General features: G+C 44.8%; 1 protein-coding gene across 4 annotated transcripts in view; it reads left to right on the top strand.

Annotated features, from left to right (window-relative positions):
- The window catches only part of CTIF (cap binding complex dependent translation initiation factor), a 202,176-nt gene that overhangs the window by 61,148 nt on the left and 117,943 nt on the right, over nucleotides 1–23,085 (top strand). For 2 of the 4 annotated variants that reach the window (XM_063128267.1, XM_063128266.1), the window contains exons 4-7: nucleotides 3,084–3,206; nucleotides 6,099–6,172; nucleotides 8,203–8,307; nucleotides 10,228–10,303. In XM_063128267.1, coding sequence (XP_062984337.1) covers nucleotides 3,084–3,206; nucleotides 6,099–6,172; nucleotides 8,203–8,307; nucleotides 10,228–10,303 — 378 coding nt within the window. The remainder of the gene's footprint in view (nucleotides 1–3,083; nucleotides 3,207–6,098; nucleotides 6,173–8,202; nucleotides 8,308–10,227; nucleotides 10,304–23,085) is intronic. The other 2 variants (XM_063128269.1, XM_063128268.1) reach the window with 1 other exon arrangement.

The raw sequence follows: 23,085 nt of genomic DNA, 5'->3' as shown, positions 1-23,085 counted from the left end.
GCGTCCACACAACACGATAATCAACAGTGGTTCAAATAGCCAACTTTGCACAGCGTTGGTTATTTGCGTTGGTTATTTCGGCCAAATATCCAAGCATTGGTTTAAAAAACTCCCGCAACACAACACGATAACCAATGGTGGGTTAAATGAACAACCATCAACTCTTTAAACCACCACTGGTTATCGTGTTGTCTGAACCCAGTCGTACGCTCAGCACTGTCTGGATTCAGAATCAAGCTATTGCTATCCTTTTTGTACTGCAAAATTGCTACAATCAGGCTTGGCTTCGTGAGTGCGAAGAATGAAAGTTCAGTTGTTTTAATGTTTTTTTTAAAAAAACTGCATATTCATGCTCTGCTATCATTTTGCCTAGCTGAACGAGCAAAGCTGTGGAAAGCGGAATAATTTCTACTGCTGTTTAGAGCAGCATGTGTGTGGGGGAGATGTGTGACTTATTATACAAAGCATGCATTTGCATTCTCCTGGTGGGCAACAGTCCTAGCAGGATTGTCTTTGATGCTGTTGTTGTTTTTTCTTGTGGTAATGAGGCTGTATGTGTTTATGAATCCTGTAGGGATGTTCGTACATGAGAGGGCTTTGAAAACAAGATGCTCATAATCTTTGTAAAAATCTGTTGGTGATATTTTTTTGGCCTGCAACTCCCATGATCCCTCAGTATTGGCTATGCCAGCTAAGGCTGCTGGGAGTTGTAGTAAAAAAAAATATAAAAAAATCTGGAGGGCCACACATTGCCAACCTGTAGTATACATTTAAGGCTCTGTACACACCTTTGGGGCTACGTCTTTCCCTATGTCTCAGCTATCTATATAAGAATACAGTAGTGTGATGCATATTACTCGAGATCTAGTTGATTTTGCTCATTTTTGTTTTATTTTATTTATTTATTTATTTGTTACGTTTATACACCGCCCCATAGCTGAAGCTCTCTGGGTGGTTTAGAAAAGTTAAAAACAGTAAACATTAAAAGTATACAACATTTAAAAACATAAAAACAACAGTATAAAAACAACAGCATCCATTTAAAAACAAGAGTTCTGGGGGTCCATTAAAAAACAAACTTAGCGTTGTTAAATGGTGTTAAATGCCTGGGAGAAGAGAAAAGTCTTGACCTGGAGCCTAAAAGATAACAGTGTTGGTGCCAGGCGAGCCTCATCGGGGAGATCATTCCACAGTCGGGGGGGCCACCACCGAAAAGGCCCTCTCCCTTGTTGCCATCCTCCGAGCTTCCCTTGGAGTAGGCACTCAGAGGACCTTAGATGCTGAGCGCAGTGTACAGGTAGGTTCATGTCGGGAGAGGCGTTCCATCAGGTATTGTGGTCTATACTTGCTTGAGCAGTATAGACATGCAGAAAATTCTGAGAGTTTGAAAAAGTTCAGTGCTTGAGCTTTAATACCAATTAATTTCCTGTATCCCATACAGCCAGGGCAGCCCCTCCGCCAGCAGGATGACGGACAGCCCTGTTCAGCCAATCAGTGTGATGCAAAGGCAGCCCCCCTGGGCTTTAGCTTCGCGCTTATGTTTTCGCTGCCAGTGGGGAGTGGGGTGGGTCCATGCCTCATGCAAATTTTGGAGGGGGGGGATTCACTATGCATGAGCCACTTTTGCATTCTTCATGAGCCCCCCTGTGATGAGGGGACTGAGGGGCAAATAAGAAGGCAAGGAACAGGACTACTAGCCCCCGTGGTGGCATGGCTTTACACTAGTACAGCACACTAACTTTGAACCATGAGGACACGTGGAATATTCTTGGTGGCAACTCCCCTGCTTCTGCCAGCGATTTGCGAAAGACCCAAGCTCTATATTTGGGACTTACCCCAACCCCCAACCCACATACAGTTCCCTTAGTTTTACTAGGGAACTGTACTTTTACTACTAGGAGGAGGGCCTTCTCTGCTGTGGCACCCCGGCTGTGGAATGAGCTCCCTAAGGAGGTTCACTTGGCACTTACATTATATGCTTTTAGACGCCAGGTGAAGACCTTTTTATCCTCCCAGCATTTTAACAGTCTATAAATAAATTTTAACTTGGTGTTTTAAATCTGTAATTTTGCATTGCTGCTGTTTTTATCTGGTTGAGCTTTTATATTGTATTTTATATTATGGTTTTATACTGTTGTTTTATACTTTGAATGTTTTTAATTTTTGTGAACCGCCCAGAGAGCTCCGGCTATTGAGCGGTATAGAAATGTAATTAATAATAAATAAATAAATAAATAAATAAATACTGTGCAAACCTACCCAAGTCTGAGTACAGTGTGCTGTGGGTTTAGGTGAGGATGGGATTGCAGCCTTAAAGTTCAGTTCTGTGCAATACTCAGTTCTAAGCCTCAACATGATCCGTGTGGCTTACTCCCGGGCAAGCATTCATAGGATTGCAACCTTTGTTTTGAAACTAGGCTAGGAAAGAGTACAACGGCTGATGATGTATCTGGCCTTAATTATGCTCTTCCTCCAAGGAGCATAAACTCCTCGCTGAAACTGTGTGAGGTATGTTGTCTGCCTCGAGGCTAGCCAGTGAACTTCATGGCTGAGTGGGGGGATTTGAACCTGCGTCTCCCTATTCCTAGTTCGGCTGGCCTGCATTACTACACTGCATGTGCATTCTTTGCCTTCTGGTAATATGTGGGCCTGAGTTTGGTTGCAGAATTTGCCGAGCTGCTGAGATGGAGACACTGACCCTGTTCAGACAACATGCAAAGCCACGGTGGTTAAGTATTTTGAGCTACACTTTATGGCTTAGCGTGTTGTGTGAACCATTCCTAACCATAGTGGCTCCATAACCACGGTTTAAACATGCCCACTTAACCATTTGCTGCAAAAGGGTTAGAGGCCTAGCCATGGCTTAGCATGTTGTCTGAACTGGCCCACTGAAGGACTGAAGTAGGGTGTAGCTGGCTGTAATTCGTATTCATGTCTGGATAGGCAGGTTACTTTGATTAAGATGCCTTTATTTACAATTGTATGAGAGCACACATAGAAATATAAGAAGAGTCATGCTGGATCAGACCAAGGATCCATCCCATCCAGCGTCCTGACTAAAGCGAGCTGTTTATTGTTTCCAGGAAGAGTGGGATCACAGCAGCAGTGGCAGCTCAGGCTCCAGGCCTAGTTCAGGCTCCAGGCCTGGGTCTGTATCAAAGTCTGACGGCCGAGGGAGAAGCAGCCAGTTCAGACATTCAACCAAGGTATCCTCTGGTGGTGGTGGAGATGGTGATGGTGATGAAAGACAGGCTAGGAAAGCTGTAAATGGCGTCTCATCTGTTGAGTGTTGTGCATTGTAGGCCTTGTGCTTTAAGGGCAAGATCCTGTGTGTGTGAGTGTGTGTGTTGTATGGCACCTGTAGTTGGACAAACTAGGCCTTACTTCTCAATAAGGGGCCACATTCTACCACCGTAACACCCCAGAATTCTGTCATTTAGAATCCACCAGTGTAAATGACACACATGTGTACACTTATGTGAAATTCCACCATTTTTTCTGGGTTGCCAAACTCAAGATTTACGTTTTACATTTTAAAGCATATCCTAATCCAGAGATGGAACTTCATGGTGTATGGCAGAGTTAGGCCACGTTTCGGGCCCATAGACACATCTCGAAATTTGAGAAACTGTCCTGAGCACAACCACAATATGGCGGCCACAGGTGGGCATGAGTAGTCACAAAGGACAACTAACCTGCCCAGAGGCATTCATGGGAAATTAAGATGGCGGCAGCTAGAGGCTCCCACTTCACTTTGAAGCAATTTTAGCTGCCGGTAAGAAAATATGAAAGTACTTTTTAAATAAAAACAGGGAGGAGTAGGGTGTCTCAGCGTGCACCAGAGAAGGTGTCTGGGGCACACACTGAGGCCTGCAAGCACCATGTTATCTACCCGTGGTGTATGGAACACAGATAGATGGTAGCCAGGGAGACAGGCTGGCAGCTGACCTATCCTCTGATAACTTAAAAATGAAACTCCAATCAGGCCTCTTGTACTTTCTGGGCTTTTTTAGCAGAACAAAATGCTCATGCTCTTCTCTTTTTTCTCATTGATCCTTTAAAACATAAAATATTTTATGTTTTATATACATAAAATATAGTGTTTTTATGTACACTATATATATAGCGTACATAAAAAGAGAACCCAGGGCATCAACCCATCCTGTACATTAAAAAAGTAAAGTATGTGTATGGAAGAACAAAAAGAAAGCTGCAGTCACAAAAAAGTATATGTTTCTTCTCGACAATTTTAACCTATTTCTGAAACCATTGCTAGTGAAATGCTCAACTCCCTCTGAATTGACTGTAAAATTTCACCGAGTTGGACCATTTTAATCGATAGCTAATGCCAGAAGTCTATTTTTGCAGACATGCTTAGGCCAGTTTTCAAAATTTCCCAAGCTTTTAGAGATCCAAAAACTAAATGTAGGGGGCTCTTTTTGAACCCAGTACTCCTGCTGTCTGGGGTTTTGCTGTCGAAAATAGATACTTCCCATCCCTTTTCTAGACACATGGGCTAACACAAGAGCTTGAGAGCATGCGGATGTTTGCTCGGTATCCTGAGGGAAAGTGGCAGTCAGGAGTGTGATGCTGCTGGTGGTGCTGAGAAGGAGCAGTGGATACCACTAGCTACTGGCTCACTGGTTCTCTCTGCCTGTCATGCAAGCAAATGGTAACGAGAAGTAGGAGCAGCTGGGGGCAGTGGTGGCGAGAAGATAGACTCACTGCAATCCCATTGAGCCTGTCTTGCTCAAGGACCCTCAAAGAACTGGAGCCAGCAGTGAGGGAAGGAATGGGCAGTACCTTAGTAACACTGAAGTGCAGGCCTGGACAACCTGCCCACCAAGCCAGACGCAGCTCACCCCAGGCAATGAAAAATAGGAGGTGGCCCATATTGGCTACTGTACTCTGCTAGATGCCAGGCTAAGCCACAGTGCTTAAACAATTTGAGCTAAACCTTATGGCTTAGCGTGTCATGTGAACCCATGACTTAGGCCACAGCTAGACCTAAGGTTTATCCTGGGATCATCCAGGATTCGCCCCTGCCTGAGCACTGGATCTCCTGTGTGTCACCTAGATGAACAGGTTTGACCCCTGGATGATCTAGGGATAAACCTTAGGTCTAGCTATGCCCTTAGTGGCTTGGTTCAGAAGACACTTTAAACCACGGCGTGGTTTAAAGTGTCTTCTGAACCAAGCCACTGTGTCGTGTGAACCATTTCTAACCACGGTGGCTACATAACCACAGTTTAAACAGGCTCGCTAACCGTTTGCTGCAAAAGGGTTAGGGGCCTAACCATGGCTTAGCGTGTTGTCTGAACAGGCCTTGTGTGGGCCTGCTCTTAATGTCTTAGCAACTCAAATGTTGCATTAGCCTCAGAATTGTGAGCCCATCAACATGAAGGGGGAAATAACTTCTCTGAATTAAATATTTCCAGCTATAATTGTGTTTCAGCTGCAACATCTACCTATTCACAAAGCTTCTTGAAGCTTCACCTATCAGAGGGAATGATCCTTCCATTGTTCACATAGTTTCTGGTTAGCTGAGAGAGAAGTGAGGGATCTTGCTGGGATCAACTACTTCAGCTCTCTTCAGCCTTCAGTTCGTTCCACTTAGTTATCATCCTTCCATGACAAAGGTTGATAATTAAATCTGCGTTGAGTGATCTTATGTCTGCACTCTATAGCAGGTTTTGAATGCAACCGGTTTACCCTTTTTTCTAGTTCAGTATCCCAGCTCATCTCGGTTTCACTGGCCCTGTCCAGAAGATATCTTAAACCACGGTTTTAACCACGGTGGTTAAACCAGAAAGCTGGGCCGTGTTCAGAAGACATCTTAAACCACGGCTTTAACCACGGTGACTAAAGCAAAAAACATGGTTTAAGGTGTCTTCTGAACATGGCTTGGCTTTCTGGCTTAACCACCATGGTTAAAGCCGTTGTGTAAGGTGTCTTCTGAATGGGTCACTGGCTCACACTATTGGTTTAAGCCAAGATTTGTCAACAGAGAGTTACGTTGGGTGAGTTTTATCATAAGCATGTAGTATCACTTGTACGTTAATACAGACTTTTTGGCTCTTCTTTTTCTTTCTTTCCAGAATGGCAACAAAGACAGCTCCCTTGACATGTTGGGCACAGACATCTGGGCAGCCAATACTCTTGAGTCCTTCAGGTGAGCTTGTCTTTTTAAAAGGCACTGCCCCATCCCTTTCTGTTTGATAGGTCGTTAAACTTTCAGCCTGCTTCCTGCTCTTCTAATCACACTCCTGTAAAGTGTTCCACTGATGCAGCTTTGGTATCTCTTCTTGTTGATGAGGAGAGACGGGATGGAGCCAGGGCCAGCATCAAAGGTAGGCATGGCCGGGCACCTGTCAAAGGCCCAGAGCCTAGCAGGGTCCACTGACAAAATCCCCCGGAGTTGCTCCTTCTCTTCATCATTGCAATTTCCAGTGGTGGTGTGAATGAGGGGAGGTAAATGCCGCTGCCTACTTGCTCCATGGCTGTCAAGCGATGATGGGAAGAGGATGAGGAGCAAAAGCAGCTGGGGACATTGGCAGTGAGCAGGTAGACTCAAAGGTGGAGGGGGGTCATTGAGAAGGTCTCGCCCAGGGCCCCTCAAAAACCCGGAACCGGCACTAACGACTCACTTAAGTTCCATTGATTTCAGTGAGTCTGCTCTACGTAGGAGTAACATTGGATACTACCCAACAGCTCCAATTTCAGCTCATCTTTTGCACTGACTGGCTTCCAATGTTGCTTGATTCAACAGGCTGGTTGTTGCCTTTAAAGCGGGGTTCTAACATTTTAGACAGTTTCATCATTTAGAGCAGCCTTCCCCAAACCGGCACCCTCCAGGGGTTTTGCACTACAACTACCATATTCCCTGAACGTTGGCCATGCTGCCTGGGGGTGATGGGAGTTGGAGTCCGAAACTTTTGGGGAGGTGACAGGTGCCCTTCAAGGTCAAATTGCACATCAATTATGAAGCGTTTAGCTGACCCCTCCCCTCTTTCTTTTTATTCTAGAGTAAATGCATGTGGCCCTGATCTGGATTGGGGCCGCTGCTTATTGGGAGGGAAAGATTAAAAACTCCACCACCCGCAGCCATTTATTTCCTGACATTACACATGTAAATACACGCAGAATGGGGGTTAAACAAAAAGAAAAACGTGCCAGTGGAGGCTTTTTTCTCTTTTAAAAAACCTCACTTGGGGGGTGGTCTGTGGGTGGGTGGGTGGGTCACCTTGCAAAACACCAAAACGGGCTCAAGTGAAAGGAAGCCAGATTCCAGCTGGACATCAGGAAAAACTTCCTGACTGTTAGAGCAGTACGACAATGGAATCAGTTACCTAGGGAGGTTGTGGGCTCTCCCACAGTAGAGGCCTCCAAGAGGAAGCTGGACAGCCATCTGTCAGGGATGCTTTAGGGTGGATTCCTGCATTGAGCAGGGGGTTGGACTTGATGGCCTTATAGGCCCCTTCCAACTCTGCTATTCTATGATTCTATGAAAACTGTCCATGCCAGACCTCATACTGTCTGGGAAAATGGTGCATGTTTTTGGGTTCTTCTGTGCTTAGAGGGGTCCGAGCCCAAAGTTCATAAAGTCCTGGTTAGACTGTCCTGCAGACAAAAAAGGAAGAGAGAGACTTTCACAATAAAACTGATAGCAAAAGAAGGACCTAATAGGTGGCTAAAAACCACAAATGTAATCACTTTCAGATGCAGTTGTGGGTATAATTTTTTTTAACAAGCAATTGGTTTGATAGAAAGCATTACAGTTTTTGGCAAGCAGTTGCTAATTTTTCCTTTGTAATAAAGTTATAATAAAATAAAATAAAGTTTAACATGCAGTTGCTATATTTAACAAGCAATAGTAGATCAACTGTCTATTAATGATCTCCTATTAAACTTTATTTTATTATAACTTTATAACAAATGAAAAATTGGCAACTGCTTGTCAAAAACTGTAAGGCTTTCTATCAAACCAATTGCTTGTTAAATGAATTTATACCCACAACTGCATCTGAAAGTGATTATATTTGTGTTTGTCAACCACCTATTAGGTCCTTCTTTTGCTATCAATCTAATATATGAACCATGAGTTAGGTGGTTCGTTCAAACCCCAGATCCCCTATCAGATGCATTCTTCGCGTTGCAGCGTGTTTAATTCCAGGTGTTCTGCCTCTCATTCTTTCTTCCTAGTGGTGCCACTTGGGACTTGCAACCTGAAAAACTTGACTTCACCCAGTTTCACAGAAAGCTCCACAACACCCCCAAGCATCCGCTCCCCCACATAGACAGGGAAGGGTAAGTGACCCCGTTGAATGGACGTGCTTGAACTTGGGACTTAGGTCTAACTGACCTAAGAATTGACATCTTCAGGCCTCCTGTTCTATTGTGCAATTGGATTCTATTTTACAATTGTATTTTAATGGATAATCATTATAGCTGCTTTAATGCCAGGATCAGGACTGTTCTCCCTAATGTGGGGGAATGGGTTTCAGGAGGTCAGTCAAAATCAGATTCAAGAAGAAGGACAATTAAAGAAGGACGCAGACAAGCTGGAGCGTGTTCAGAGGAGGGCAACCAGGATGATCAGGGGTCTGGAAACAAAGCCCTATGAAGAGAGACTGAACTGGGCATGTTTAGCCTGGAGAAGAGAAGATTGAGGGGAGACGTGATAGCACTCTTCAAATCCTTAAAAGGTTGTCACACAGAGGAGGGCCAGGATCTCTTCTCGATCCTCCCAGAGTGCATGACACGGAATAACGGGCTCAAAGGAAGCCAGATTCTAGCTGGACCTCAGGAAAAACTTCCTGACTGTTAGAGCAGTACGACAATGGAACCAATGACCTAGGGAGGTGGTGGGCTCTCTCAAACTAGAGGCATTCAAGAGGCAGCTGGGCAACCATCTGTCAGGTATGCTTCAGGGTGGATTCCTGCATTGAGCAGGGGGTTGGACTCGATGGCCTTGTAGGCACCTTCCAACTCTGCTATTCTATGATTCGAAGAAGAAGAAGAAGAAGAAGAAGAAGAAGAAGAAGAAGAAGAAGAAGAAGAAGAAGAAGAAGAAGAAGACATTAATCAGCCAAGACAGGAAGTGGTGGAGGAAATCATAGAATCATAGAATAGCAGAGTTGGAAGGGACCTACAAGCCCATTGAGTCCAACCCCCTGCTCAATGCAGGAATCCACCCTAAAGCATCCCTGACAGATGGTTGTCCAGCTGCCTCCTCCAACACTCTTCGTGAATCAAGGAGGAATCCTTCCCCGCTTCCTATCTTGGCTGGTAAATTCCTAGTCGTCGTTGTCTTCCTCCTCTTCCTCCTCCTCCTTCCGATTCTGATTGACCTCGTGAAACCTCTTCCCACACACTAAGGAGAACTGGCCTGATCCTGGCATTTAAATTCCTAAGAAATTTAAATCATCATAATCATCGGTATTCAAACTGGGAAGCCACGAATGGTTAGCTGCTTATGAATGGCCTATAATATTGCCAATAACAAAGGAAGGAACCCAGACAAAAGGCTGCTGTGTATAACCAGCCCCTAACAGGAGTGCCGCTTTTCAGGACTTCAGGCAGAGTGGGATGGAAGCTTTGTAGTGCAGATTGGAGTTCCTGGGCAGGGGGAGGTTTCAAGAGCCGGGGAAACTATTCCCACCCACCTTCCCATGCTGTGCTGTGATACAGTAAAAGGTTGTGAGCTAAGAAGCTGAACGTTTTATTGCTATTTAGTGGTTGTTCTTTTAACTTCCTACTATTTCTGGAACTTCCTGAGAAGGGTACACATGCCCGCTGAACACAACCCCTCCTTACATGGACCTGTGAAGTTGTTCAGGGCTCAATCAGTACCACTTCCCCCCCCCCCATCTCCAATTTCCTTTTCGCCCCCCTCAGCTGACATTCCTCAACATTCTGTAGGTTCTGGAAGTCACTTAACTGTGGGACTATTTGGAAAGGTTGGGTTTTTTGTTTTTTTACATTTCCTTATCATCTTCAGTTATTCAGCTGGATAGAAATGCAATCAATCAACTAATCAATACAATTCTGCTTACCTATAGACAACCCCTAGGGTCCACAGCAGCTCTCTGTCGCTGAAAAGTTTTGAGAAACACCTCTTGGTTTCTTTTGTCCTCCTGTGTAAGCCCCTGCCTATAAGCGCACATGCACGAATTCATTTTCACACAAAGTTTTGATTTTGGCTTCTTGTCTACCCCTAACTCTCAGGATCGGAAAAGGAAAAAGTGAAGATGGAGATGGAATCAATTTGAATGACATAGGGAAGGTTCTCCCAGCTTGGCAGGTAAGTGTCTTTTCTCCCACCCCAGCCGCTATTTATATGCCTAGCCCGTGCGTGGCAGTTGATAGCGATGAGGGCCATTCAGTCGCCGAGATCTCTGAAGGTATCTGTAATACATGCCAAGCCTCTGATGCTTTTCAGGTGTTCGATCTCTGTTGAACGAATGCAGACGTTTCTAATGTTTGGGACAGTAGGAAAAGATGAATGCAGTGATGGGATTGCAGCTGGGGTGGGGTGGGGGGAGAGCAGGGGTTTTGAACCACCTCTAGCCAGACCCAAGACATCCTGAGAGAATAGCCCAAGCAGGAAAGATAAGAGGTTGCTTCACCCAGTCCAGTCAAATTGTTCACCCAGAGCCTCCAATCTTCGTACCTCTCCTAGCGTTGAGACAGGCTAAATTACCTGGGGTAGGGGCAATGATGTCAGGGGGTGTGGCTATGCCCAGCAATGTCATCCGGAAGGGCCTGGTGGGCTCACAGACCGCCCCCCACAATACGATTCAGCTTTCCCCCAACCTGGTGTCCTCAAGATGTTGGACTACAACTCCCATCATCCTACGCCCACATGGTTTGGGAAGGCTGTTATGTTACTTTCATGCCAGATTAATTAGCATGGCTTCCCTCAAAGAACCCTGGGGATTGTATTTCGGTGACTTGTGTTGTGCATGCTCTGTTTAGAGATCTTTGCCCTTCCTTGCAGAACTACAGTTCCCAGAGTTCCCCGGGGAGCGGGAAGGACTGTTGAAGTAGTTTAGGTCAATGATGCCTATGCTTAAAACTTACTTTGTATTGTAGTTCTCTCCTAGTAGAATGGCCTTTTCAGAATTGAGATTTTGCCCTCTGGTGGCCAATGGTATAAGGACATCCTCTTGTAGCAGAATTATCTGCTAAAACTTAAGAAACCCTAAGTAGAGTAACTCATAGGTTTCACCAGCCCCTCTTCTATTAGTGAAAGAGGACTTGAACTTTTTGGATTCACAGATCTTGGGGGCTCTCATTTATATAAGCTAAATTAATTAAGAGGTGACACCATGCTTCCTTTACCATCTTGCACAGAAAATGAAGCCATTTAGCATCACAGTAGTACAGACAGGTTTATAGTAGAGATGTACGTGATTTGACCCTGACGCTGCCCCGGAACTCCAGAAAATGGCCTGATTTTGCTTGGACCGATTTGGAGGCTGTCGACTTCGATTCAGGAATCCGAGTCAAGGTTCGGAAATCAAAGACGTTTGTCCCTCCCATTGACAATCATGAGAAATGAAAAACGGGCTACAACTTTTTTCCCGTTTGCCAGAAGTGGATAAAGTTTCAGGAAAACGTGTTCAGTATTATTTGAGCTACACGCCTTTATATTTTGATTATATACAGCCCAGCTACAGGTTTATCAGCTCAAGTTGAAATTAGTCAACTTGAACCCAGTTCAAAGTATAGTTTGAGATGCTAGATTGTGTCTGATCCCTGCAAATGGTAGAGAAGTGGGGAATTCAGTTCCTTTACTGTCAATACTTATAATGGATCACTGGATCACTATTTTTGTAAGAGGGTGCCACTGACTCCCACCCCAAAAGCTATTCTTGGTTTGCTTTAATAAAACCTTCAGCTTATTGGGTGACCTTTGGGGGGGAAGAAGTTACATGATCTGACCCATAGGCACAAGATTGTTGTGAGGATCAAACAAGATAAACTCCCTCTTCTATAACACCAGAACCCAAAGGGTTCTACCCTGGATTGGTGGGAGATTCCAGACGGATAAAAAGAAAGACTTCTTTACACAATCCACAGTCAGACTATGCAATTCACTACCTAAAGACGTTGTGATGGCCACCAATTTGAATCAGTTTAAAAGGAGGTTTAATAAATTCCTGGAGGAGAAGGGTATCAATGACAACTAGTCCTGATGCCTCTATGCTATCTCCGTTATCAGAGGCAATATGCCTATGAACACTAATCACTGTGGAACATGGGTGGGAGGGTGCTGTTGCACCCATGTCCTGCTTGTTCATCCCTGGCCGAGGTCTGGTTGGCTACTGTGTGAACAGAGGCTGGACTAGATGGACCCTTGTTCTGATCCAGCAAGGTTCTTCTTATGTTCTTAGGTCACCACCATCGGTTCCTTGGGTCAGTTGGGATACAAATATAACCACTAAATTGTACAGTATCACACTGTTAGAACTTCTCTGTTTGATAGCATCTGCTTCAGAGTTTAGAACCAAATTCCATTTTGGATAAGGCAAAAGGGAGTGGGGCCAGAGGCAAAGGAGCTGCCCCAAATACCTAAAATAGTTGCATATTTTACTTTATAGCACTTACTGCCAGTAACTAAGCCCCCTGGAGAGGCATTTCAACATTTTAGAATGGAGAAAAACATGCACAAAATAGCCTGAAAACGACCAAATGATTGGCAGTTGGAGGAAAGAGGTGTGGCCGTTTGGGTAACTCTTGGATTGAGACCTCCGGCAAGTTAGATTTGTCTTTCAGGCCTGAGGGTGTAATCCAGGAATGGTGTCATTCCCCTGCCCCACTCCCAACCTCTTGGGCTAATCACAAAGATCACGTCTCTTACTCAGAACACAACACTGGCCCCATAATCACAAGCATTCATGGAGATTAGGACCTCCAGTTTACCTGTGTTCATGCTTTGAAAGTGTGTCTTTAAAGAAACCAAATCACACACTCGCTCTCTCTCTTTTTGTCACTCTAATTGCGAGTACACGATGTCAAACCTCATTAAGACTTATGGAAAGACCGTGTGGTGCCCTTGAAGGTTTTGCCTACTTTCTCATTGGGGCCCCTAGTTTGCGTTGCGTCATCCTCGGGAGCCAGCCAGACCTCAATTAGAATACTTCAATGGGTTGTTGTCACAACCAGCAAACAGGAGGGCATTCAGAGTAGAGCAAGAAAGGTGAGCAAGGGTTTGGAAATGTGGTTTATGAAGCAAGGGCCAACTTGCATGTTATATCAGGAGATTTATGACTGATCCCTCAACTAAGAATGGACGAATCTGTCAATTTTGGTTTGTCTCCGTTTCTCATTTTTCCAGTCTTCTCATAATTTGAGGAGTTCTCCAGCCTTCAGTTTAGTTCAGTCATCCTGAACTTTGAGATTTATTTATTTATTATTTGCAAGAAATTTTCCAGATGTGTAAAGCATTTTGGAATGTTATTTCCCCTAATATACGCACTTTTGTATGCATGTTTTATTGAGGACTTGGTTGTACAATTCAGAGAAGTGTGGATTTGGAAGGATAATTGAGTTTCACTTTGTGTAGTGGCTCGAATGTGTGGAATTAGGTAAATTTGCATTAAAATTACAATGCAAACTATGTGAATTTCTCCCCATCTCCATTCTCAACTCTTTGACTTTTTAAAAATAAATAAATGTAGTAACAGGGGCTGCTAATTTTGAAAAAAATATATAGCATGAGGTCAAAGGTTAAATGGCCCCAACTCCTGCACTGCTTCCATGATCAAATAAATTATCAGGGGGATAATTTGATGGCTGCGGTTAATAAAGCGCAACACACTAGAAGATGATTCATAAATCCCCCAGTGTAGCGGGTATTTTGGTTCTAAGACTTAAGGAAGAAAGAGAGTATGCTTTGTCTTAAGGGAGAAGAAGCAAGTTCAAGTTGCAGCAAAGAAGGTGTACACCAGATACTAAGGAATGTTTTCTAACTGTAAGAACAAAGGAGAGACAGATCAAATCGCCCCAAAAACCTGCATTAGCAGTAATAATAATAATAGTGGTTGTGTTGATTATATATTCATCAATGTGCATTGCAATTTAAAGAGCATTTAATCAAAGATAGTCCCATGCCCAGAGAAAATACAATCTAAATTTCAACAGAAGTGGAACCAGTTGGGAATAATACATACAAATGTTTAGGCTTGCTTTTTGTGGGGACGAGCTCCAAAGGGTTAAACCAAAGACTTTGCGGAAAAAGTGATTTTTGAAGATGTTTTGTGACGGACTCTCAGCAAGGAAAAGTGGGGTGGAGTTGTTTACGGAAGCAGGAAGCTAGGAATATGACCAGCTGTATCCATCCATGCACTTGACACAATTACGATGAGCACATAGGCTTGAAAAAGCACTACCTGACCTATCTGGCTCTGCTCAGGGTTTCCAGGGGAGCCAAGCTGAAGCAGTTGCATTTTCTAGAAGGGTGAGTCAATGTCAGGACTGGTTATGCAGGAAGGAGAGGGTTTTCAGGACCCTGGACAGATCTATGTTTACTGGAACTCACTCAGGGAGAGCAGTTGTCTCAGCAACATGCAGAGGCCTTCTGAAGCCTTAAAAAAACTGGCAGGTCTGGGTATGCTGTTAACTTACTCCCTCTGAAGAACGGTCTACTTCTTAAAGGGCCATTGTCCAATTCTGCAACTGCTGACTCTACAGTATGGGGGTGGTGAGGGCTGCATCGGAGGCATGCCCTCCAAGTCCAAGGAATCTGGGAATAGCCATGTTCTTTGTCCTGGAAAGGCATAGAGTAGCAGGTGATGGGTTACTGGATAAAGCTTCGTCCTCCTCTGAGCTGATGGGGGAAGGCATTGAGGCTGGAGAACATGACATCACCACAACCACAGAACAGGCTTTAGCTCCATCCACTGATGAGCAGGGTCACTCATTTATGTCTTAGTTGTAATTGGGGGCACCTCTGCAACTGAGAGGACAATCTTGACATGTGAACCTGCCAATGTGGCTGAAAGAAAGTATTATGTGTCTGGGCATGTGGGGACAGACTAGGTGTTGGGTGGAACATTTGTTTCCCTTGGAAAGTGGTAGGGAAGGAGTGGGCAAGCAAGAAGGCTTTGGCCCCGGGACCAAAATAGTTCCAGTCAATCCATAACATTCTGTAACCTGCTTATGCCAAGCAGCCATATCTAGCAGTTATAGTATTTTGAGAGAGGGAGAAAAATGTCTCCCTATCCACATTCTCCACACCATGCATAATTTTGTACACCTCTATCATGCAATTCTCCTCCATTATTATTATTATTATTATTATTATTATTATTATTATTATTAATTTATTTATATAGCACCATCAATGTACATGGTGCTGTACAGTGCACTGTGATGCACTCCAATGTCAAGCAAAACATTTAACAGCAGCGCAGGATTTTTAACTCTATGTTTTGCCTGTGACATGCATTTGCGGCCGGGGGGGGGGGGATTTCTGCTCACCCACCCACCATTTTTCCTTTGCAGCCTCTCTCCTCTCCCCCGTGCCAGTTCAGAATTACATTTATGGGTCATGAAGATGGGCAAAAGAGGTAAGAACATAGGAAGTGCCCTGATGCTGGATCAGACCAAGGGTCCATCTAGTCCAGCACTCTGTTCACACAGTGGCCAACCAGCCATCGGCCAGGGATGAACAAGCAGGACATAGTGCAACAGCACCCTCCCACCCATGTTCCCCATGTCTTCCCGAAAGTTCTGGGCTCCACAATTCAAGAAGGATGCAGACAAGCTGGAGCGTGTTCAGAAGAGGGCAACCAGGATGATCAGAAGTCTAGAAACAAAGCCCTATGAAGAGAGACTGAAAGAACTGGGCATGTTTAGCCTGGAGAAGAGAAGATTGAGGGGAGACATGATAGCACTCTTCAAATCCTTAAAAGGTTGTCACACAGAGGAGGGCCAGGATCTCTTCTTGATCCTCCCAGAGTGCAGGACATGGAATAACGGGCTCAAGTTAAAGGAAGCCAGATTCCAGCTGGACATCAGGAAAAACTTCCTGACTGTTAGAGCAGTGCGACGGTGGAATCAGTTACCTAGGGAGGTTGTGGGCTCTCCCACACTAGAGGCATTCAAGAGGCAGCTGGACAACCATCTGTCAGGGATGCTTTAGGGTGGATTCCTGCATTAAGCAGGAGGTTGGGCTCGATGGCCTTGTAGGCCCCTTCCAACTCTGATATTCTATGATTCTATGATATGAAAGGATAGAGCCTTGAGTGAGTCGCTTGAGAAAAACTGCCAATGTCTCCCAGCTCTTTTCTGTAGTTGCTGGAGGGAGGGCGGGGGGGGGGGGGAGATTGATTTATGTCACTCCGCTCACGATGCACATTTCTCATCCAGGTGATGTCCCTCCTGTGAAAGACTAGCCCCTGCCGCAAAAGGTTGCAAGGGAAATGCCAACACGTGCATATGCACACACATATATATATGCGCTCACTCTGGCGCTTATAGTTTCCAATGCTCTCGGCTTTTGCTGACCTGAATGGCACCCACTAGACTCCTTGGCTCCCCTGCCTTATAAAGAAGATGTACCGTGTGTCTGTTTGTGTGTGCGTGTGCGTGCGTGCGTGTGTTTGTGTGTGTGTGTAAGAAAGAGAGAGAAGCTTAAAAGGAAATAAGAGAATGTAATAAGAACATAAGTGCCATGCTGGATCAGACCAGACCAGGGACCAACAAAGCAGGACACAGTGCAACAGCACCCTCCCACCCATGTTCCCCAGCAACTGGTGCACACAGGCTTACTGCCTCAAATGCTGGAGGTACCACACAACCATCAGGGCTAGTACTCATTGATAACCTTCTCCAGGAATTTATCCAACCCCCTTTCAAAGCCATCCAATCTGGTGACCATCACGACATCTTGTGGTAGTGAGTTTCATAATTTAACTATGAGCTGTGTGAAGAAGTCCTTCCTTTTATTTGTCCTGGATCTCCCACCAATCAGCTTCATGGGATGACCCCACTGGCTTCCAGTATTTTGAGAGAAGAAAAATGTCTCTCTACCCACATTCTCCACACCATGCATAATTTTGTACACGTCTATCATGTCTCCCCTTAGCAGAGGAAGATGCAAGAGACACAAAAAAGGTTAAGCTCATATCCTATCTCACCTGCCCTTTCTTTCCTTCAAATGCCATCTTCTGCACTTTTTTTTTCTTTTTCTTTTTTTTAACTAAATCTGCATTTCATTACGGGGTTAGTCCTTTTTTGCAGCCAGGAGGGGGCAGCAGATACCCACATGCTAAACATACATCCTGTCACTGTCTGCCAAGGACAAGCTCAGTTCTGTAAAACGTACAGCATGACAAAACACAAATCTGCTTTGAATTATAGGCAGGGATTATAAGGATGTCTTCTTCTTTTTGTAGTGAAGAAGAGTGCAACAAGTTGGCTGTTACAAACCTTTCAAGTGAAATAAGCACAGTTTTTAGAATGTGTCCCTCTGCAGAGAACTTTATTCAGCAGCACTTCCTAATGTCACAGTCTTCCAGGTTCAAAGTGGCAAATTAGCTTCACTTTACACATTACGTTTACACTTAAGATAGGTAAACATGTGAAAGTAACCAGCATCTGTATGTACAGGAACTCTGGTCATAGAGTCAGAAGAGGCTGCTGTTGGAAGCATAGTTGTTGGCAAACCTGAGTTTGCTGCCTTGTAATGTGTGAAATCCCACCCCCCACCCTGTAGTGTAAAGTTTTGGTGGGCTGGTCATGGGAGGACTGGGTCGAACATCAAACCATCAGAGGCTGGTGGCTCCGATGCCAATGGGGCAGTGAATCCGCTCTGGGTTTCAGTCAAAACCTGTCAGAACACATGGACACTTGCAAAAAGAAAATGTTGGCCTCCTGAGTTGGAGAGTGAGTGGGCTACAAATGGTATGAAACTCGTTAACTTAAAAAGGGGAAAGCACTTATATTTTCAAGAGATATATGTTTTTCAATGTATCTACATTATATAGGGTGACCATATGAAAAGGAAGACAGGGCTCCGGTATCTTTAACAGTTGCATAGACAACGGAATTTCAGCAGGTGTCATTCGTTTATATGGGGAACCTGGTGAAATTCCCTCTTCATCACAACAGTTAAAGCTGCAGGAGCTATACTAGAGTGACCAGATTTAAAAGAGGGCACCTGCAGCTTTAACTGTTGTGATGAAGAGGGAATTTCACCAGGGTCTCCATATATACAAATGGCACTTGCTGAAATTCCCTTGTCTATGCAACTGTTAAAGATGCAGGAGCCCTGTCCTCCTTTTCATATGGTCACCCTACATTATATGAATTTCATAGAATCATAGAATAGCAGAGTTGGAAGGGGCCTACAAAGCCATCGAGTCCAACCCCCTGCTCAATGCAGGAATCATAGAGCCCAAAAATATTGGCCTGGCTTACTAGCCAGCCATTATTTGTGGTTGCCGTCAATCTCTTCCTCTGCATCTTTGGGTGAGCTTAGAAAAGCTCCATATCCCGCACAAATGAGGCAAGGTTCGAAATGGCAGGAGCGATGGTGCGGATAGGTAATTTTGGAGCCTCGCTAGAAAGTGGCCCTTCCTCTTTAAATGGCCGTGTGTATTCTTTCACTTGAGAAGCACCCACGTAACATTTCTCCCCCTCCCACAGCCATCCTATGCTTTAAAACCGCCTCTACGTTCCTGTCACGTTAGAACAACAACTAAACTTCGTCAACCCTGATACAAAAAAGGAAGAACTTTGAGCATGTGCAGTTTTGCATTTTAAATTTGCTTAAATCGTAGCACCATCGTGACTAGAGAAATAAAATGGCGTTTGCTCCTGCCGCTCTGATCTCCTCATTGCCTGCCGCTCTCTGGGTGGGCATTTCTGGGCTGCAGAGGTCTGGACATTAGTCCCAAAGCCCAGCCCTAGCTGCCCCCACTGGGCAGAGGTCCCTCCGGTTATTCAGAAGGGGGTCCTGCTGCCTCCTGCCAGCTAAATACTGCAGCGGAAGTGAGGTGTCTGGCGTAAGGATCTGTATGGTGCTGGGTGTTGTGCCTGCCTGGATGTACTCACCCCTGGCAAGTGGTTTTGGGAAGGCTGGTTTGCAAATAACATCATGTCTGTTTGTAAACTGACCAGAAGTGGTTGTGATGAATCTATGACCATTCATGCAATGTTCTACTACCAATGTTTCAAACACACCAGGCACCCAAAATACCTTCAAGCAGTGGCGTTTACGCCAGGGCAGACTGATCCTCTGAATAGCCTCCTCCCAAGTGGCAAGATGCATTTAATCACACGTCAGTCGCCAAGAGGTAAAATAGCCCCCTGTCACATAGAAGAAGCCAAAGACTTCTCTGTTGTCCCAGAGAGCAGGACTAGATTTCCTTGGCTTAAGTTACGGGAGGGTACATTTTGCCTGGATACTAGGAGAAATGTCTTGACGGCAGGAGCAGTTTGACAATGGAACTAATTACCTCGAGGGGAGGTGGTGGGCTTTCTCTCACTGGAGATTTTCAAGCAGAGGCTGGGCAGTTTTGGATTCCCTGCATTGGGTGGGAGGTTGGATTTGACAGCCCACAAGGCCTTCTCCAACTCTATGATGCACTGTGAAGTCATGCAGAACACTCTTTTGCCTCACAGTGGCAGTTGGTGTGTGATAAAACTTCCTTTGCCGCTCTACAGAATGATAGAGATGACCATGCTGGGATGAAAGCTGCTATGCCATGATGGTCTGGGTTCTCTTTCTGGGCCCCAGTTGGTTAATGTTTGCAAAATCCAGAGAGGACTGAGCCAAAGTATCGGTGAGGCCTACATGACAGCGACTCCTTCAGGAGGTTTCCCCCCTCATCACCAGGCCCACTAATTAAATAAGAGAGGAGCACTGCTAAGTGCAAACAACTTCTCAATTCTGTTTGGAGGCATCTTCCTGAACTAGCGACATCAGAGAAATCCGATTGGGGGCGGGTAGAGTTAAGAACATAAGAACATAAGTGCCATACTGGGTCAAACCAAGGGTCCATCTAGTCCAGCACTCTGTTCACACAGTGGCCAACCACAGGACATGGTGCAACAGCACCCTCCCACCCATGTTCCCCAGCAACTGGTGCACACAGGCTTACTGCCTCGAATACTGGAGATAGCACCCAACTATCAGGGCTAGAAGCCATTGATAGCCTTTGCTTCCAGGAATTTATCCCACCCCCTTTTGAAGCCATCCAGATTGGTGGCCATCACTACATCTTGTGGTAGTGAGTTCCATAATTCAACTATGTTGCTGTGTAAAGAAGTACTTCCTTTTATTAGTCCTGGATCTCTCACCAATCAGTTTCATGGGATGACCCCGGGTTCTAGTATTGTTAGAGAGGCTCGACTCAGCCACCCAGACTTTCGTTCATTTCCCACCATAGCACCCAACTCGATCTGCAGGAAGTTAGGCCAGTTTGTGAATTTTCCAGGAGTTTTGCACTTTTTAAAGGTTCTGCAAATTTCTGCAAATTTCTGCACAGTCCGTGCAAATTGTGGCCGAATTTGTGCAAATTTGTTCAGATTTGTGCACATTTGGCCATAATTTGTGCAAATTGCTCAGAAATATCTGCAGATTGCTGAAACACCCCTGCTACAAAAATGCGCAAAAAGTTCCCAGAGTTCGGTGAACAGCCCACAGCTTTCCTCGCAGATGCAAAGCGAGTCATACTTGTCGTGGAACTCCATCGAGCCCAAAAAAGTAATGGATTTTCCCAGCAACGGACACTCCTAACCTGACCTCCTGGGGATGATTCTCCCACAGCGCTCTCTGGGATGGCGCGGTGTCTGTTCTATGAAACCTTGGCAGTTGCAGCATCGTTGGACTCGGGGTTGCAGCAGGGGGTTGGAATTTATGGCCTTATAGGCCCCTTCCAACTCAACTATTCTATGATTCTTTTCTCTTCGTGAACGAAACCAGCTTCCCTTTAAAACGCAAGCCGCCTGACTCCTCTTTCTCTTCGGGGGAAGATTTTTTTTGCTTTCGACCGCGTGCCTCTTACAGCCTGCGCTAGAGGGCAGTGTGCCGTTTCCAACGCGAGGCGAGCCGTCGGTTGTTGGCACGGAGTCCCCTGGCTAAACACAGCTCCTTGGAGAGGAAGCTACGAGTGTCACTTTTTCCAAATAGTAAAATATAGCGTGTGTAGTAGCAGCGTTTCTATACACATCCTGAACAAGGGTTAGGGCACACGCTCTTCCCATTGAAGTCATCGCGGGTGACCTCAGGCTACCTAGCCAGTGTCCTTGTTTGGTGAAAGTCTCTTCCAGCCATGCATAAGAGTCCTACAATTATGTTGGCTCTCAGAAAGAGAGTGGGGAAAAATAGGACTTGCTGTGTATTTAGAAGCGTGCTCTATCAGGCCTTGTGTGGGGACGTCCAGCCAGACTCCCTCCTAATTGCATAGCCTCTCATCGTCTGTCTCGTGGATAAGGAGCCTGCCTGTCCATCTCACTTAGAGGCTTTCTAGAGAAATGGCTCAGAGAAAGAGAGGTGGAGGGGGGAAGAGATGAAAGCATTCCATAATGCTGTCCTTGCCTCCCACGTGTGTGTACTGTATGTGGCTGCACACCAGTGAGGCCTAAAGTGATACAGGCCCAAGAATATTTGCACCATGTGATGACTGGTTTACTTAGAGAGCCTCTCAGGGTGCAGTCCTATGCACGTTTAGACCGGAAAAAAGTCCTACAACTCCCAGCATGCTCCAGCCAGTTATGCTGGGAATTGTAGGACTTTTTGGGGGTCTAAACGTTCATAGGATTGTACCCTTTGTCCAGTTCAGCCTCCATCAGCATGTTAAAGATAAACACTAAAACAATTACCGCATTTCTTTGATTGTAAGACGCCATCGATTGTAAGACGCACACTAATTTCAGTACCACCAACAGAAAAAAAAGACACACCCACGATTCTAAGACGCACCCCATTTTTAGAGATGTTTATATAGGAAAAAAAGTGTGTCTTAGAATCGAAGAAATAGGGTAGACATGCACACCACATTTAATAGTATATCATAGAATAGTAGAGTTGGAAGGGGCCTACAAGGCCATCGAGTCCAACCCCCTGTTCAATGCAGGAATCCACCCTAAAGCATCCCTGACAGATGGTTGTCCAGCTGCCTCTTGAAGGCCTCTAGTGTGGGAGAGCCCACAACCTCCCTAGGTAACTGGTTCCATTGTCGTACTGCTCTAACAGTCGGGAAGATTTTCCTGATGTCTATTATCTACTATCTACAATAGTTTTTAAGCAGGAGGGCTTTAGCGTATTGGTAGAGCGCACACTTTGCCTGTAGAAGGGTTGAGCTCTTAGCTGCACCTGCCTGGAGAAAAAACCTGCCTGAAACCCATGTGAACAGCTGCCAGTCTATGTGGGTAATACTGAGCTAGATGGACCAATGGTCTGACTTAATATAATACAGCTTCCTGTGTTCCTGCGGGCATTCAAAGCTCTCTCATTTATTTATAATAACACAACATAAATTTACACACACACACATATCCAATCAAGTCATGTAGTAAAAAAAAAACCCAAATAAATCAAAGTTAAGTTTGTATTACATTATGAAACATAGGTTGTAAATCTTAATTAATATTACCTCCATTAAACTACTCTTCTGTCCATTCTTGTATAATTTATAGTTCACAATTAAATTTACCATATTAATCCAGAATTAATCATTCTTATACCACTTCTTATTCATTTTTCTTTATATTCCAATTATTCTTCTGCTTCCAGTATTTAGCAGACCTCTCACATTGGTCTAAAGAGTTGTTTTTTGTTAACCAGCCCTCCCAAATGTTCTTACAATACAAAATCTTGTGCATTAACATTCTGTGCCAGGTATTGCTTTCCCATTCTCACAAAGGTGGTAATACTTGGGTTTTTTTCCAACCTTCAACAACTAATATAAAAGCTGAAACTAAAATACTTACTATTAAATACTACTATTCTGCTCATCCTGCCTCATAAAAGGACTATTGGGTTCATTGATAATTTGTACCCAGTAATTTTCTCAACAGTCATAATTATGTAAATCCAGGGGGGGGGGAAAGTGAATTAAATACAGCGTT

Source organism: Elgaria multicarinata, chromosome 6 (genome assembly GCF_023053635.1).
Source record: "Elgaria multicarinata webbii isolate HBS135686 ecotype San Diego chromosome 6, rElgMul1.1.pri, whole genome shotgun sequence".
Taxonomy (NCBI): Eukaryota; Metazoa; Chordata; class Lepidosauria; order Squamata; family Anguidae; genus Elgaria; species Elgaria multicarinata.
The sequence above is the reverse complement of the archived record's forward strand: the minus strand, read 5'-3'. Positions and strand labels throughout refer to the sequence as shown.